The sequence below is a fragment of the Vigna angularis genome, chromosome 7 (assembly GCF_016808095.1).
Source record: "Vigna angularis cultivar LongXiaoDou No.4 chromosome 7, ASM1680809v1, whole genome shotgun sequence".
Classification (NCBI taxonomy): domain Eukaryota; kingdom Viridiplantae; phylum Streptophyta; class Magnoliopsida; order Fabales; family Fabaceae; genus Vigna; species Vigna angularis.
The window spans coordinates 24132791-24151035 of NC_068976.1; the positions used below are offsets into that span (position 1 = coordinate 24132791).

General features: G+C 27.9%; 2 protein-coding genes across 2 annotated transcripts; one reads left to right on the forward strand and one right to left on the reverse strand.

Annotated features, from left to right (window-relative positions):
* Positions 1 to 454: 454 nt before the first annotated feature.
* LOC108338147 (cytosolic endo-beta-N-acetylglucosaminidase 1) lies at positions 455 to 5390 on the forward strand. Its single transcript, XM_017574877.2, has 11 exons — positions 455 to 938; positions 1176 to 1313; positions 1598 to 1707; positions 1809 to 1920; positions 2028 to 2135; positions 2214 to 2326; positions 2524 to 2605; positions 2905 to 2985; positions 3477 to 3529; positions 3911 to 4046; positions 4575 to 5390. Exons 1-11 carry the CDS (start codon positions 579 to 581, stop codon positions 5310 to 5312), a joined length of 2031 nt encoding a protein of 676 aa, XP_017430366.1. The 5' UTR covers positions 455 to 578; the 3' UTR covers positions 5313 to 5390.
* Positions 5391 to 16883: 11493 nt separating this feature from the next.
* LOC108336567 (LOB domain-containing protein 12) lies at positions 16884 to 17680 on the reverse strand. The gene is made up of 2 exons (XM_017573041.2): positions 17432 to 17680; positions 16884 to 17201 (listed from the first exon to the last, which is right to left on the reverse strand). Exons 1-2 carry the CDS (start codon positions 17585 to 17587, stop codon positions 16884 to 16886), a joined length of 474 nt encoding a protein of 157 aa, XP_017428530.1. The 5' UTR covers positions 17588 to 17680.
* Positions 17681 to 18245: the final 565 nt, after the last annotated feature.

Sequence of the window (18245 nt, forward strand, 5' to 3'; positions counted from 1 at the left end):
ATGGAATAAATCAACCTAGTTCCTTTTCATTGTGGAAAATGTTATTTTTGTTTTCATACTATTTTTAAGCTCATTAAAAAAAATTAATTTTTGTATTTGTAAAAAAGATAGAAATTGAAGAATAAAATAATATATGTAAAGTGTGCGTAAATATCATATAATAAAAACTCATAAACCTAATTATTAAGAATTTGGGTTAAATATAACGAGGATCTCTTATGTCATGTATCATTTATATAATTTCCTGCTCTAAAAAGAATTGCATCCGTGATTTCAGATCCTGATTTGTCATGGACATTGAAGTTTTTTTTAAAAAAAAAAAAATCTCCAAGAGGTGTACTACTAAGTAGTGATCACTATGAATACTGCTATATGGATATTATTAGACAACTTCTGAAGTTTGTAGATTGACTATAAATGCTATCCACATCATGACACATGGAGTCAATGCAAGTAAACGGTGACTGACTTGGTGTTGCCGTGTTGATAACTTCGTTCTCGATTCCATACATAACTTGCCAACATTCTTAATCCAAACACACTCTGTTGTTCTACAAACAACATACGATTATCTCAGAATGTCTCAGTCCAAGTTTGATCCCAAGCAGCCCTCATTGCCCATATCATATCCAATCGATAAACTCGAGGACCTGGAATCAGGCTCCTACTTCGAATCCTTTCACTACCCTTTTAACAAAGCTTCAGTTCCCATCGAAAGTGGTTATTCTGCACCATTGCCTGATCGAAGAAGAATACTAGTGTGCCATGATATGGCTGGAGGGTACTTGGATGATAAATGGGTCCAGGGAGGCACTAATGCAGATGCATATGCTATATGGCATTGGCATTTGATAGACGTGTTCGTCTACTTCTCTCACAACCTTGTCACACTCCCTCCTCCTTCTTGGACTAATGCAGCTCATCGTCATGGTGTTAAGGTAGTACTATATTAACTATGCTTTCTTATGTAAGATTTTCACTTTGGCTTCGACTTTATATAACTTTTGTTGTGATGATTTTGTTTTATGTTAGTTCTTGAATTTTGTAGTTTTGAGGATTATAAAGGGTTTAAGTTGAGACTAACGATAAAGCCATTGGATTTTTTATCTGGGGACTACTGACATGTGGAGAAGATCATAACCTTGTTTGTTGTAATTGTACCGTTAATCTCTTAGGTTTTGGGGACTTTTATCACTGAGGGAGAGAAGGGAAGTGCTATCTGTGAAAAGCTGTTTTCAACAAAGGAGTCTGCCCGAATGTATGCAGAACGCTTAGCAGAGCTGGCTTTTAAGTTAGGCTTTGATGGGTGGCTGGTAAACAAGTTTTCATCTCTGTTGGGTACTATTTGAGTTTGTATAAACATCAATTGGCTATTTTTTCTTGCTTAGGTTTTAATATCTATGAATTTGGAACACAATACATGAAATTAAAATATTCCGAAGAATTGCTGCAGGGAAATATAGTGTTTGTGCTCTAAAACTAAGTTACTTTTTATATACACTAAAGCTAGATATATAATTAATCTGTCAGCTACCTTGCAGCAATGCTTTTTGCTGTTGTTCTTTTCAATGATTCATATACTACCACTCAATTGCAGCTGAATATGGAGGTAGAATTGCAACCAAAACAGATTCCAAATTTGAAAGAGTTTATCAACCATTTATCATCAACAACACATTCTTCAGTGCCTGGGTCGCTAGTGATATGGTGAGCATTTGAAGACACAATAATTCTTGCGGTTTTTTTTCTTTTTTACTGAAATGGAAGTTTCCAGCAATTGACTTTTATGTACTTGCTTGATCATGCAGGTATGACAGTGTCACTATCGAAGGTGATCTATATTATCAAAATGAACTAAATGAACATAATAAACCTTTCTTTGATATATGTGATGGGCTATTTGCAAACTATGGATGGGAGGTATTGCTCATATAATCATATTCCCCTGCATGATCATACAATGCTGTTGTTTATTTGGTCGATTATTGTTTTCTGGTGTTCATTTTAGTACTATCAATACCATGCAGGAAAACTATCCAAGTCGATCTGCTTCTGTTGCTGGTGATAGAAAGTTTGATGTGTACATGGGGATTGATGTATTTGGAAGGGGAACGTATGGTGGTGGACAGTGGAATGTAGGTGATTTGTCTGACATACATTTTTTATTGTAGGATGTGCAGTGTTTTCCTAAATTTATATTACGGATGTGACAGACAAACTGGGCTCTTGATGTAATACGAAAAGGTGATGTCTCTGCTGCGATATTTGCTCCTGGATGGGTCTACGAGACTAAGCAAGCACCAGATTTTGAAAGTGCACAGAATCGGTAATATAAATTTGCCAACATTATTTCCCTTTGTTGACAAATTTCACCAAAACTCAGACATTACACTTAGAAAAAGTCAAGTGGTTTTCTTTCTGTTTCATATAGGCTAATTTTCTTCTATGTAAAGGATGTAGTATTGACACCTTGAATGTGCTTACATTAGTGCCATAATCATGGCCATGCATTTGGCATTGCAGTTGGTGGAGTCTCGTGGAAAAATCTTGGGGCATAGTGCGAAAGTATCTTAGAACACTGCCATTCTACACAAATTTTGATCAGGTTAAGAACTGTAATAGTTGCAGAGTTTCTTTCCTTACTTGAGTTTTGGAAGCATGCCTTTGCTGGTATGAATGAAAAATTGTCAAAGATACTTTGTCCATGTTGAGTTTGATAAGATTTCCTTTTTATTTGATTTCATTAGAAAGTATTCTAAGCAAATGATGAAAATAAGGTAATTCTAACATCATAAAAAAGAGAGGTTTCTTCATTTCACGTTTTGGCTTTAGCTTAACTGAGTACACAAAAAACTTCTGTTAAATTTAGTGGCTGAAGCTTATTTTGCCATTAATTACTTTCAGGGCCGCGGTAATCATATTTCAGTTCATGGAGACCAAATATCAGAGGCTACTTGGTGTAATATTTCTTCCCAAGGCATTCAGGTATACATTTCATAAAGACATTTTCTTGTTGTTGGCTCTAAACATTACATTGATAAATGGAAGGTTTAGGGTTTAATGTAATAATGATATCTCTCAAATGAAATCAGAAAAGAGAAATTTACACAATTTTCACCATATGAAAAATATTATGAGACCTCTCTAGCTAGATTCAAAGAGTGAACAAACAACATTCTCAAAATTGAGAATACAAACTGATCATAATTTACAAATTAAGGACTGGTTTTAACACCTAATAAAGCTAACATGTAACAATTAGTAAAATATTGTAATCGTTTGAGAATAGTCCAATATTTCTTCCAAATCTTCAAGTTCACCATAAAATGTTACTTTTGAACTGCATGATTGAATGACAAATTTGTTTTCCTGTAATCACATACAATATATCAGCCATTTTTGGTCATCACGATGCTTCATCTTATACTATTGTTGTACTACTTTAATTATTCCCTAACTCACAAATTTCTGTGCAGCCACTCCTTGAGTTTGCGGACTCTACTGCAAATCCTATTCGACTTCTTGTAGAGTAAGTGATGTTTTATAATTTTCTCTAGCTAAAAACTCTAGTTGTATATTGAATATTTCATATAATTAGCGTCTGAGTTTTCTATAGGAGATTGAACACTAACGAGTAATTAGCAAACTATACAAAAGACTAAAACATCATCTTCAATAAATAAAAAATAGACCTTAAAGTAATGAGTTTGTAGGTATTAATTCTTATATACTGTTAATTCTTATAAACCTTGTTATTCATTTTATTTTATTTTATTTTTCTGTATTACAACCTTTCATGATTTTGTATATCTCCTTTCTTTTCTGTTGTACTTTAAATCAACGTAATGATAATTCATCTAAAGTTGAAATTTGACCATCTCAAGTATTTGTTGTCATGCTTATAATGTAGCTTGAAGGAAGCATCATACAGTGGAGGGGGAAATATTACATTCAAAGGATCTCTTGAAAAGGGTACTAAATTCATGACGAGAATCTATCAAGGAGAGTTCATTTTAAGCGAATCGCTTATCCACTTCTTTTATTCTGTAAGCCATCTTTCACCTATAGTTGAACAAACTGCTCCTCAATCTATCCTCATGTTTGGTCACTAGTTTGCTTATTTTTGTTTTGGAAATTTCACATCGATTAGAGATAAGGTCAAATTTAGATTATATAAGTGGGTGTAAACCTCACCTTACAAGCTGGTTTTGTGAGGTTGAATTAGACTTAAAATCCATTTCTTAATCTAAGCATGCTTAAAGTCCACTTCTTACCAACTTTGAATTCAAATTCAAATTTTTGTTGGATGTAAGAGTGACAGGGTTGAACTTTAGATTCATAACCAGAAATAGTAGTCAGTGCATCAATATAAACAAAAAATCACTAAAAATTTGGTTTTATCTTTCTAGGGAGCTGAATCTGGTTACTTATTTCAAGGAAGGGAAGTGGGGTATCTTTCCTTGACTAATGGAATACTGCACATGAAGACTAGTTCACCAAAATTATATATAACTTGATATTCCTAAACGTGCCATGTTTTCTTAGTTGACAGATGAAGTCTGTGGCAAATGCAGGTGAAATCTGATAGCAATTCTTCTTTGGGAATCGTGCTGAAGTTCACTTCTACTGTGAACAAATCAATGTCTGTGCTACTCACTTCCCATGGAATGGATCACGTGTCAAGTGCATTTAGCACAGTAATCAGAACAAGTGAACACAAGGGAAGTTCCCCTGGATGGGTTATAAATGAAGGTTCAATTGAAATGAAAGGATACGTTCTGACAGAAATCCATGCTTTGTGCTACAGGTCAAATGCTCCACCCAAGGAAATGGGACTGAAATCAAGACCATTAGGTCCTGATCATGCTGCTATGGCTTCCTCAACTGATTATTTTGCTGTTCTTGGTCATGTCACAGTCAAGACTTCCAACTATAAGCCAGATTTTCCACTTTCTTCGTCATGGCTAGTTGATGGTGAATTCATCAATTGGACTTCTGATCCTCAGGATTCAAGGATCCTCAGTGTTAAAATCTCTTGGAAGCTGAAGGAAGGAAAAGAATTTGTATGTCAACACTACAATGTGTATGTGGAGAAACTGCCAAAGCTAGCAAATGGTAATCAAAGCACAGCATTAGAACATGTGCAGGAGTATCTTGGGGTAGCACATGTAAACTGTTTCTATGTTTCTGGGCTCAAAGTTCCTCCAAGCATTTCTAGTCTCAAATTTATCATACAAGTCTGCGGTTTTGATGGCACAATTCAGAATTTAGCAGAGTCTCCATTTTATCAATTGGAGATAAAAGGTCCATAAATTGTCATTAAGGAAGCTTACATCTTGTATTTTGGGTATGCCAGAATAAGAGATAAAAGGTCAATAATTTGTCATCAAGGAATTATGCATCTTGTATTGTGGATTTGCCATTGCATAAGTATGCTACTTTCAAGTTCATAATTTCTGTACAAATGGTTGGAACATTCACATTCATTAAAGAGAAAATGTATGCAAACTTCACTACACAAACCCAAACCAAAACTATGTTTGTAAGATTGAGTTATACTTAGAAGAAAATATATGAAGAAAGTTCGATGAAAATCTCATGTCGATTTTGTAAGTCTTACCTCATAAGACAAATAAATAAGAGGGTATATTAAGTAACTTTCAAGTCCAATGAAACTATGATGCAGAGTGCTTGTTTATTTATTTAATCTAATAGATTAATCAGACAATCACGAATTAGTGTTCCTAGGATACTTATTACAAGAAAAGAAACTTTCCATTATTAATTAATTAACGAGTACCTAGGTCAATCTTAACAAGACTCAAAACACTATTATCCTACAATTTTCAATTTTGTTAACATAGCATAATACACATCTAGAATTAGGGTAACAATGGTTTCCCAAAGACTAGAAAACAGCAACCATGAGGTTCAATGCTCCAAGCTGCAAAATTTTAAACATTTGAATTTACATAATATATGGCGACCCCACAAAAATAATTAATAGGTATGAGAATAGCTTCAAGTTCAATATAGTGTAGCCTTTTTTTTTGCATAATGGTAATTTGTTTGGTGACGAAACAGTTCCATAAAATCTTACTTTGACTTTAAATTAGTGAAAGAATAAAAAAGAAAGTCAAAGATAAGGTAACTGGGGAATAGGATGGTAGGTTAGTGGCATCTGAAGTCTAAAACAAACTTGTTTTGGAAGTATTGTCCTCGAGCCCTCAAAATATGAATGTGGTGCCCATTAAGAGAAAGAATTTCATATTTACACATATTTGTCATTTACTGTGTATTTTAAATTTATTTTCTTGGTGTTGCATTCAACTTCTGTCATATATAATTCAGCATCTTTTAACTCTTACTACAATTTTTTCCATCTAATTCCATGCATAATTGAAAGTCCACAAAACAAGGTCAAGAGCTGCATCTTTTTCTCTGGTTAGTTTGAGAAGGAATGACAATGAATCGAATCAGATATTATAGTGTCTACTCATAATTTGATCTATAAAATAAAAATTTATTTAGAACTCGTTAAATATTCATTTATAAAAAGTTCACATATATTTTAAAATTTATGGGTACCCACAAATATTAAAAAATAATTTATTTTTTATACACTTTTAAAATAAAATTAAATATAAATCAAAATTTAATTTTAATTAAATTTAATCTAATAAAATATAAATTAATTTTATTTTAAATTAAATTAAATTAAATTAAATATAAAATAAATTTTTATTTTTATTTTTATTTTTTATGAGTAACTGAAATCGAACAATATAATATTTATATCGATTTGTAGCGGATATTAAAATATTTGTTATCTACAGTGGTAATAAATATTTTTGAGTATCAATTATTTGTCATATATTTTATCTGAGAATATATGTAGGCGTAAGGTTTTTTGTCATCTAATTTTCATAATATATAAGAATTGTTTTAAGAGAAATTAATAAGTAGCTGTATAGTTTTTATGTGTGCATTATCTAACGTATTTAAAATAAATCCTTTTTTCAATCCAAAAAAAGAATGAAATTAATTATTTTAGTGTTGGAACTAAATTATTTCTTTTCACGTGCGTCACAACGAATTGAATCTTAATTAAGATCCTTAAGGGTCCCAAAACCAACAGGTTTTAATTTAAAGCTGTTTGCACTTAATAATGTGATTTAATCAAAATCATGTGTTTAACCTTTAATCACTAGCTCAATCATTGAATCAAGCATGCGTATTTTTATAATTAATACTTAAATTAAGTGTTTGCTTGAAATCACACTAATTTTAAACTTCGCACCAGCTTCCACTGTGTCTGTGATTGCTTGTGTTCGTCAGCTTACCTAAATTGTACGGTAAAGTTTAAAAGAAAAGTGGGAACTAAATCATATCTAACTTTTAGTAAAAGGTGTAAAGTCATTGTATGTTCTATTTTTTATTTTTTTATTTGTGGCGTTCGCATTTTTATTTATGTACTTTATCATCAGTTTTGAGCTAATATATTTGCATCTTATGAGAAAAATAAAATAAGTTATAGATGATAAAAAAGAAAGAATAGAGTGAATCACTAACAAAAATTAATGTTTTGTTTCATTAGAAAAATAGCGTACGAAGCTGAAACCAGAATAGAAAGAAACTATTAAAACATAATCCTACCCTGAAATTTTCAGATTCGTAAAAATATCTTACTGTTTAGATAAAAATAATATACTAAATTTCAGTCGATTCTCAAAAGGTACTACTTTCATATATAAAAGCAACTGAAATACGAAAAATAATTTTATACTCTTAAGTGTCTAATGCCCATCTTAGATGTCTACAAATAAATATACTGAAAAAATTTATCAAACTTGTATAAAAAACTACAATATTATTTTCAACCTAAAACATTATAATAATATGTTTGTGTTTTTCCTTTTTTATATATACTACTCTTCTTGTTCATTTTTATTCGACGTATAATTTTAACTCACTTTTGATTTATATTGTTTTATTGCATATGTTATGCATTGCTATTTCTTCTTTTTCTGAAGTTTTTGCTTCAACTTTGAGCTCATATGGTGATTAATCACACCAAGACAACCTTATTAATGTTCGTTGCTTAAGCTATAATTTTAAGTATTATAAATTGAGTAAGGGAGTTGCAAAAACAATTTTTTTTCCCTTTTCTAAAACTCTTATCGTTTAAGTAATAAATAGAGAAATCCTATTTATTTAATAGTGTTATGAAATTTAGTGACTTGTTCAATAAATTACATCACTCAAATGATAATGTGTTTCTTTGAATAAATGAGGATGTTATTTTTCTTTTTTTTTGTTATGAAATTTAGTTATTGAAATGGTGAGAGAATATTCCAAGAAAGAAAAACAATATCATTTTTCTTTCTTTTTTAAATCTAATATTATTCGAGCGATACTAGTTTACCTATGTAATATAAGTATTTGCTTAAGTCGTAGTTTCACATTTTGAATAATGATTTTTCTTTTATTTATAGAAGATAAATCTTTCAAAAGAATAAGTTTTGTTCAAAAGTTGATCTTTGAAGTTTTGCTCAAATAACATATTTATGATTTTTTAGCTTTTGTGTGAAAGAACTCAAAGTTTAATGATTATTTATTAAAAAAAGTATGATGAACATAATATATAATAATTTAATGTATGTACACAATTTCATACAATTATAATTTTTTTTTAACATTTGTTGGATATATCTCATGTCAATTAGAGATAAGACGATTCTATAATATATAAATGAATACAAATCTCGTCTTACAAGTCAGTTTTGTAAAATAAAATTAGATTTAAAATTCATTTTTCAACATGATCGGAGTCAAGAATTTAAACTTATCTTAGTGACAGAAATATTGTTTGTTAGACCTCCCGTGTCACACGCTATCGTCTAAACTTTATCTTAAGTTAAACTTAAAGTCTAATTCTTTATTTTTTTTCTATTAAAACATTTTATTGAATTAAGATATAAAAAATTCATAAATTATTATTTTTAAACTATTTAGGTGTTTAAAGTAATATTATATTTGATAAAAACATTAAATTTTATTATAAGTATTTTAAATTTTATATTATAACAAATTTGTAAAAATATGTACACTCTCAGTGTATTAACATTGAAATAAATTAGTATAAAAATATTTCAATAAATAAATTAAGGAATTAGGGTGACAACGATTAATTTCAGTTACCCAAATCAAAGTTGATTTGAACGTGTTTAAATTTAAAATTAAGTTTGATGGATATTTTAGACAATTTGAGGCTGTATTTCGAGTTTTTCAATTTAATTTTATTTGAATACTTTCTTAAAAATATAAGTGTTTGAACTATTTTATATTAATAGTAAAAAAGTTATTTAAAGGAATATGTTGTGTAATATAATAATGTAAAATAACAGTTACTTTCACTCCTACTTGCCTAACCTTCTTTATCTTTTAAAATCAAAAGTAACTCAACAAACGTTTTACTTTTATAAAGCTAGTATTATACACGTGTTTTCCGTTTCATCTTTAACACTAAAAGTTAAGTAAATTCCACTACTTACTGGTTTATTTTTTTAATTGTACCTTTTAAATTACCTTATTATATAACTAAAACCATGTACATGTTATTTGTTTCATATGCATATGTCCCTAAGCCCAAACATACAAAAACATCTATACATTCACATATAAATATATAGTTACCCACCTAAATGTCTTCGGTAAATGCTCAACCAAAACCAACACTAGAATAAATCGACATTATTTTTTCATTAAATAAATTTATTATTGTTTTTGTTTTGTAGAACATATTTTTTTTATACTCTATGCAAGCTTATTTTTAAATTTAACTTTTTACATTTTTAAATGTTTTTTTTTTCTTCTATGAAGCTTTTGTTTCTTAATGTTAAAATGGCATGTCCACCATAGTAAACATTTGTTATGTCACTAATACCAATTTAGTAAAAGTAGAACATATTATTCAATATTTCAAAAAATTTATCAATAAATTATTTTGACTTAATCGAGATATTCATCAAAAATATAATCAGCAAATATATCCAATGTTACTAGTGAAATTTGTATACGTAGATATTATTAACAAAACTATTTGTCAGTTATCAAAATTACTTACTATTAGTTCCATAAGTAAAATGTAATATTATAATTACTTGTAACAACCATCAATAAAAATTCATTGGTAGATCTTATATTTTAACAAAATTCATTATGTAATGACAAATTTGTCTATAATACTATATTATTAAGTATATTTTATTGTTTTGTTCTTTGATAATAAACGATAAGAGTTTTAGAAAAGGAAAAAAAATTGTTTTTACAGATCTTGCTCAAATTATAATACTTAAAATTATAGCTTAAGCAATGAACAATAATAAGGTTGTTTTGGTGTGATTAATCACCATATATGAGCTCAAAGTTGAACCAAAAACTTCATAAAAAAGAAAAAGAAATAGCAATGCATAACATCATTAAAACAATATAAATCAAAAGTGAGTTAAAAAATAATTCTAATTTTAATTAAATTTAACTTAATAAAATATGAATTAAATTTTTATTTTTATCTTTTGTAGATATCATATACTTGCAGATTGGGTAGTATAATACCCACATACGACTCGTTTATAAGCGGGTATTAAAATATCTCGCTCCCAATAAATAATAAATATTCGCGATTATCAACTATCCATTATGGATTTTATCCACGGATACTCGCGGACAAAAGTATTTTTGTCATCCCTATAAAATTTTACATTTCAATTAATTGTTATATTTTAACAATCTATTATATTGAAATATTATAAGAATGTGATAAATGATAAATTGTTAATCTTTTTAATACATTTTTTATGATTTAAATGATATCATTAATGAAATACATGAAGTTTGAAGTCAAGATAGGAAAAATATAATGAAAAAGTTATATTTTAGAATGGATAGTGATTTAAAAATAACGAGATTAAGTTATTTTATATTAAAACAATTTATATATATATATATATATATATATATATATATATATATAGGAAGTTTTATAAATGAGTTTAATTATTTTTAATCACATAATTTCTTTAGGAACCATTTTCTTGAGTTCTCTAATTTTTCTTTAGAAGTTCTTACCCTCCATTCGTTTGATTGAAGATCCAAAACCGTAAGGGTAATCCACGCAGCTAACTCTTTAATTTAAATTAATAAGTTTCTTTGATCAAGTAAGTCATTGTTTTTCCCCTTTTCGTATGACCAATTTGTTTTCATTTTACATGTGGGTTTTCTTGGTTGCACGTGCATTTTAAATTATCAATATGACTTTCTCTTGATCAGTGATCCTTATGATATATCTTGATTGTTCTTGTGATGTCTCTTTGTGTAGATAGAACATCATGTGAAGTGAAAGGTGTTTTAGACGGTTAGAGATGTTAAGGACTGTTTTCATAAGTAAGAGAAGCTAATTATATTTGTTTTAAGTTAAATTGTTTGGTTAATTATATGTATTTGTGTTGAATTGTGATTTAATGTGATATAAACTTTGATTTAATCTATTTTAGATGTGTGTTATTCATATGTATTGTGATATGTTGAAAGCATGAGTTTTATGGGTTGTCTGCGAGTTGTAATGCCTATGTGACCTTTTTTTTAATTGATTAATATGACCCAAATCGAGTTAAAAACATAAAAATTTAAGTGTTATAGGTTTACTAAGTGGAGATTAACTCAAGAGGAGTCAAATTGCTCAATCAAAGCTTATAGAGGAAATTATAGTTACTAATACACCGCTAGACGTCATTGCAACACTGTCAACGCCACTTAGACAATGGTCACTGACTTAGGGGCACTAGGTGTCACTTTTGGACCGTCGAGCGCACTCAAATAAATTGGTTCATGGGGTTGTAGCACAGTGCACCACTTTTCTAGTATCGGGTGCCATATTGTTTTTTTGTATGCGTCTTGAAAAAAATGGGATTCCTATTTCATTAACCGTCATTTATAGGTGAAATTTTGACAGCAGATCCTAAACATATGAATTGTTACTTTGAACGGTGGGATCTTTGATTTGAGGTTTGTAGTTAGAAAAGTTAGTCTCTTATGTTAATCCTATTTAAGTCTTTCTTTTGTGAAAAACAATTCTTATTTGTGGTTTTGGTTTGGCCTTGGAATAAAAGAAGGTATATGGTTATTTATAGAACTGTTGATGGATTCATTAATGAATATGTATGTGTATAACGATGTATGAAATTGTGATGATAATGAACTTGTTAACGAATATGAGCATATATGAAAATATATGATGATTGTAATTAAACACGAACGTGGTATTACTTAGTAATAGATGAATATACAAATTTGGGTGATTGTTTGGTATTAAGAATTTGATGTGGCATCATGTTTATGGATGAAAGTATGAGTTTGACGTAATTCCATGAATCTTGTAGAGAGATTCTATAGTGGTGTTTCTTTAGTGCATACAATGATGTAAGGATTCAAGTAAGGAGATATCATAATACTCTAATAATCATTCACACTCATGTAGAGTATAATGAGTTATGTGATGAGAGTCACCGGAGATCCTAGTCTAAAGGCATGATAATGGCCTCAAACGCGAATGAGATTAACTTTGTGAGCGGTAAGGTGAAACTCATAAACAATGACTATGCAGACTAGTAGAAGACGCCACAAGTGCATGTTTCCATTGATTATGACATTGAATGCATGTATCAAAATAATTGAGTGTAAAAGAGTATTTAATTATATGGTTTATGATTATTTGGAGTACATTGAATTGTGATATATGTTTTATTAGTATATGATATTTCTTTTGTAAATTAGTTTACTCTCTTTTATTATTTGTCTGGTTTGTGTTTGTTTGTTTGTTTTGCAATAATCATCTTAACAATGTGAGTTGATGAAAATGTATGTATAAATGCACTTTTAGAAGATGAGGAACTACGGAATAGAGTTAAAGAATACTTTGAGAATATGAGTTGTTAGTTTTGATGTAGGACTTTTGTTGGTTTATTATGATAGTATAAATGTTATATTTTTATATTATATTTTTATAGTCTTATATTTTTATAGGATTGTATTAATATGCTTTATATTTTAATTATCTATTTTTGAATATTATTATAAAATATCTTATTTTATCAATTTATACTATTAAAATTAGATGTTATAATATATATATATATATATATATATATATATATATATATATATATATATATATATATATATTATTTCAAATGATGAGAAACTAAATAAAACTTCTTTGCACGAACAAATATTACAAGTTTTAAATATTAGAGGATCCTAACATTTAACCTGAATTAATGCCAAGTATAAATGTCTAAATGATAGAGATTTTAAAAGGTTTTAATACCTGATTAGTGAAAGTATTTGGGAGATAAGTAAATATTTTTTAATAATAAGACGGTATAAATTTATTTCATATATAATTTCTTTTAATAAAATAATATGTGAATTCTGATTGTAATGAGACGGTATAAATTTATTTTATTTATAATTTCTTTAATTCAATTGACTTACCTTTTATTTATTATCTAATACAACGATATATTATAACATTAACAAATATAAATAGAAGGAAATATAGATAACTAAATATAATGTTAAGATATTAATTTTTATTTTATCTTGCTTTTTAATATATATATATATATATATATATATATATATATATATATATATATTATAATTTATAGTATGTTTAGAAATAGTTTGATATAATTGAATCATTTTTTTACTTATATAAGTTATTTGTTACTATTGTACTTTTCTTCAAGTAACTAGCAGATTTAAAATTTAAACATGTAATAATAATAATAATAATAATAATATTAATAATAATAATAATAATAATAATGTGTATTTACAATTTTATATTGTAATAATAATAATAATAATAATAATGTGTATTTACAATTTTATATTGTAATGTAAAAATAAATACATTTTGCTAAATTAAAAGATATAAAAGAGAATGTGTATTAAAAATAATAAAATTATAAGTGATAACTTTTAAATTTCAATATAATTTTGTAAAATATTAATATAAAATGAAAATAAATTAAATAAACTTGCCCATTCAAACCTCACTATAGTATGATTATACAACTAAAACAAAATATTAAACAATAAACAGTCATATATATATATATATATATATATATATATATATATATATATATATATATATATATTATTTAGAGTATGAGTAATTTCACGAAGTCTTGCATCTATCATGTAACCTCATAATATAATGTTATGTTTGACTCATATCTATTAAGTTTAAAATCATTCTTTCATGACAATTAGCAAATTATAACATCGTCAATATGGTATTCCCTCATCAATCTCATTATAGGAACAACTTTTAACTCTCATCACTTAAACTTAATTATCTGAGTCTTAAGTTTAGTAGAGTTGGGATATAACTTCACCCTTGCACTCATACTCAACCCATACACTACATTATCTAATATGACATTCTGTCTTAGAAAAAATCACTTCAATACAATCACATAATATTCTTATACCAATCATTTTCTTGTTTTAATATATTTTAACCTTTTGAAACCACATCTATACTTTATAATCACAATCTCAAACTATAATAGGAAACTCATCATTGTCATCTCTCAAACACAATTTGTCCCTTCTCCTTGGTATAACATGTCCATTCATAAAATAAAACTATTAATCCAATATTTGTATGACACAAAAACTCATTCTCTATGCAATCTACATTCATCATTAACACTAAATCATCTTCATTCCATACATCAACATTTAAGTCATAATCATTAACACAAAATCATCATTAGCACATTTAAGCCATATTATAATCAATCAACATCATAATCACTAATGAAATCTCATATTCCATTATAACATATCATTCAACCATCAGATACTTGTCTAATGAATTTCTTTATTGCCTAACGAACCCTAACCATAAACAAGGCTTGCCCAACTTCAATCAAGTTTACTCAACATAACAATACAAAGAGTTATGTTCCAACTAGCATCTAGTACCCCCTTTATTAGTGTTCGACACTTCAGAATAGTGTCTAACAGCTCAAGCCTGACATTCAACATCCAAATGTCTAGGCCACGATCATTGGAGCTTCTTGAATTTAAATTCTCAAGTAGCACCCAAAGGTGCACGAGTGACACCCAATGGTAAGACCTTTCGAGCTCATTGGAATCAAATTTACCTATGATGCCAAATGCTAATGCAAAAATCATAAACCTCATTGGCATATCAAATTGTCAATTTGACTAATCTTATTACTCTTACATATTGGTTCATAAAAAGCGTAAATATAAGTTTTAAATGCATGGACTAAATTGACCAATATAATACACCATAAGAGTTTATCATTTCAATTTCACCATTACAATATAATTTCAAACCAATTCAACCAAGATCATAAATGTATGCACATAATATCTAAATTCAACTCAATCCATCATACAATTTATTGGAAATCCTCAATGCAGATCAATCAAACCATAAAAGTATAAAAGTAACACTTGTTTCCCTTACTTAGAGTAAAAATTCTTTACTATAAAGTTGCTTACCTTACTCAAGCTTTAAAAATAGCACTTGCTTCCCTAACTCAAGTATATTATAAGTCAAATCTAACTCTTTAGTGTGAAATCATCTAAATTTCCTAAATCAATAAAAAAAAATTAATTAAAAAATTGAATGTATAAGTTGTAAGTAAACTATGTAATGCATAATTATGTTTAAAAAAATTATAAAAATATTATATAAAACTAATTAATTGAAAAAAAATACTTTAATGATAATCAAATTAATCTTTGTTATATATAAATCACAGTAATTTACAAATATTAATATTTTTAATATTAATTAAAAATACTCAAATGTTAATGAAATTATGAAGTAAAACATCCTCTTGTTTATATAACTAATTAAGAAATAAATAAATACTAATTTAACGTAACTTAAAAAAATTATGGTACTGATCATGACACCCAACCAAATATAAATGATCTAAAATGTTCATATGTTTATATTTTTGAAGCCCTTAATATATATATATATATATATATATATATATATATATATATATAGAGAGAGAGAGAGAGAGAGAGTATGTTATGATTAAAATAATAAAATAAAGTATGATTAAATAAAAAAATAAAAGATATATTTAAATTTTTATTTAAAATTATAATAAACAAATATTATTTTTATAATAAAAAAGTAAATTTTAAAAAATATCAAATATTTTATAATCCATTATTCAATAAAAAGTATTTTACTATATGCACTATTTATAGATTATTTTTCATAATATATTTCAAAAGTATTTTCATTCTATTCTTCGGAAAAACAAAATCAGGTAGAACATTTTCCCCCCTAATAGATCACTGTCCTTCCTTCTATCTCTCCTTCTATCTCTCCTTCTATCTTCTTTCTTCCACTTCCCAAAGTCAGTATGACAAAACATAAATTACTAGGCACATGTAGAATATTAAAAATAAATTAAATAATCAAAGATTCTTTCTTCTAAAATGATTCCTGTGCAACACTTTCCATCTAAAGAAACCTGAATGCTTCTAATGAGAAAAACAAAAGGTTTTGATGTATATTAGAAGTTTGGTTTTGTTTTCAGATAGTAAGGTAGCTTCTGTATATAAAATGATGAGAATGTCTGCCAGTTTTACAAGCCACCACCCACTTTGTCTTTACCTGATGCATTAACAACTTAACATAAAAATTAAGTACTAGAGTCAACTTTAGTAACCAAAAATTTGTCTCCAAAATACACAGAAAAAACAAACAAACAAACATTTGAACAATTTTCATTCCAGAAATAATTTCATTGTGTAAGATGATTAGGGGAATATTGAACTACACTGTTGGAAGTGTTAAAGTCAAGTAACTGAGAGAAATTATTCTGAAGAAGATAAGACTTCTGGTGTAGATCAGTTTCTGAGATTGGTATCAGTGATTCATTTTCCATCTGAAGACAGAGTATCTCTGCTTGAGCAACTGCAAGTTGCATTTGAAGATCAGCAACTTGATTTTGCAAATAAGATATGGCTCCAACACAACCATACACAGGATCTCTCACTCTTGCACTTGCTTCATACACTAAACTACTCACTGCATCTGTTCTCTGCTGAACTGGAAGTTCCTGAAACATTGCATAAGAACCAACCATTTAGAACACTCTGTGAATCTTCTGAAAAACCTTTCACCACAGACAACTCCAAAGAACAGATAAAGATCATATTTTTTTAAGTTGTATTAGCAAATAGTACTTGAATCTCCCATATTCAAACTTCTTTATTCTGAAATGAATTGATTAGGTAGCAAAAAAGGGTTTTTTAAAGGAATGCAAAAAGAAGAGTAAGAAAGAAATACCTGCAACATTTTGCTAACATTGCTAGCACCAAAAACTTTGTGAACTATGGCAAACTTTTGAGGTTCTTCAGAAGGAAAATAAGGAGCAAAGATGCAATCTTTCGTGCACCTGCGTCTCAACAATTTGCATGAGGCACAAGGAGAATTTCCACCCATTTTTTTAAAAAAAAACTAAGAAAAAAGGGAATTAATTGTATTTGAACAATAAGGAAAGAAAGGAATGAACTGAAGACAGAGGAAGACAATGGAGCACAGTTAAAAAGTTGCATATAATGAGACTGAGATTGAAAACATTGGTGTATTTATAATGGATACAGGGGTTGAGGTTAGCAAGGAACCTGCTACAAAATCAGTTAAGTATTATATAATTATATAAAGTATCAATTGCAATCAATTACTAAATTTTTTTATTTTATATTTAAATAAAGAGTAAGTGATTCACCAAATTTTAAAATTTTTAAATAAAAAAACAATTGTCAATTTAGACATTCAAATAAATATATTAAAAGAAACATATAACCAGAAACTTTTTCATATAACCAGAAACTTTTTCGCTCCTATCTTTTTGTTTTAGTTGATTTCATACCTGCACAAATTTGTCAATATTCTGAGAAGAATTCATATTTTGAAATTTAGGAAGCGTGTGATAATATATTTCAATTTGGTATAGATTTTTTTATAGTAAGAATTTATATAAAATATGAAATAATTTTTCACAATTTATAAATTAATTTATACATAAAGTAGTGATGATAATTTATAAAGAGATGTTTTTTATCTTTTTTATTTCTAAAGTGTTGATGGATAGATTTAT

Bases quoted from the DNA above. Each gene is read 5' to 3' on its own strand.
- LOC108338147 (XM_017574877.2), top strand. From the start codon at position 579: ATGTCTCAGTCCAAGTTTGATCCCAAGCAGCCCTCATTGCCCATATCA. The intron at 939-1,175 runs GTAGTACTATAT...TTAATCTCTTAG, and splicing joins CTCATCGTCATGGTGTTAAG to GTTTTGGGGACTTTTATCAC. The intron at 1,708-1,808 runs GTGAGCATTTGA...TTGATCATGCAG, and splicing joins CCTGGGTCGCTAGTGATATG to GTATGACAGTGTCACTATCG.
- LOC108336567 (XM_017573041.2), bottom strand. From the start codon at position 17,587: ATGGGTGGAAATTCTCCTTGTGCCTCATGCAAATTGTTGAGACGCAGG. The intron at 17,202-17,431 runs GTATTTCTTTCT...GCAATGTTTCAG, and splicing joins ATGTTAGCAAAATGTTGCAG to GAACTTCCAGTTCAGCAGAG.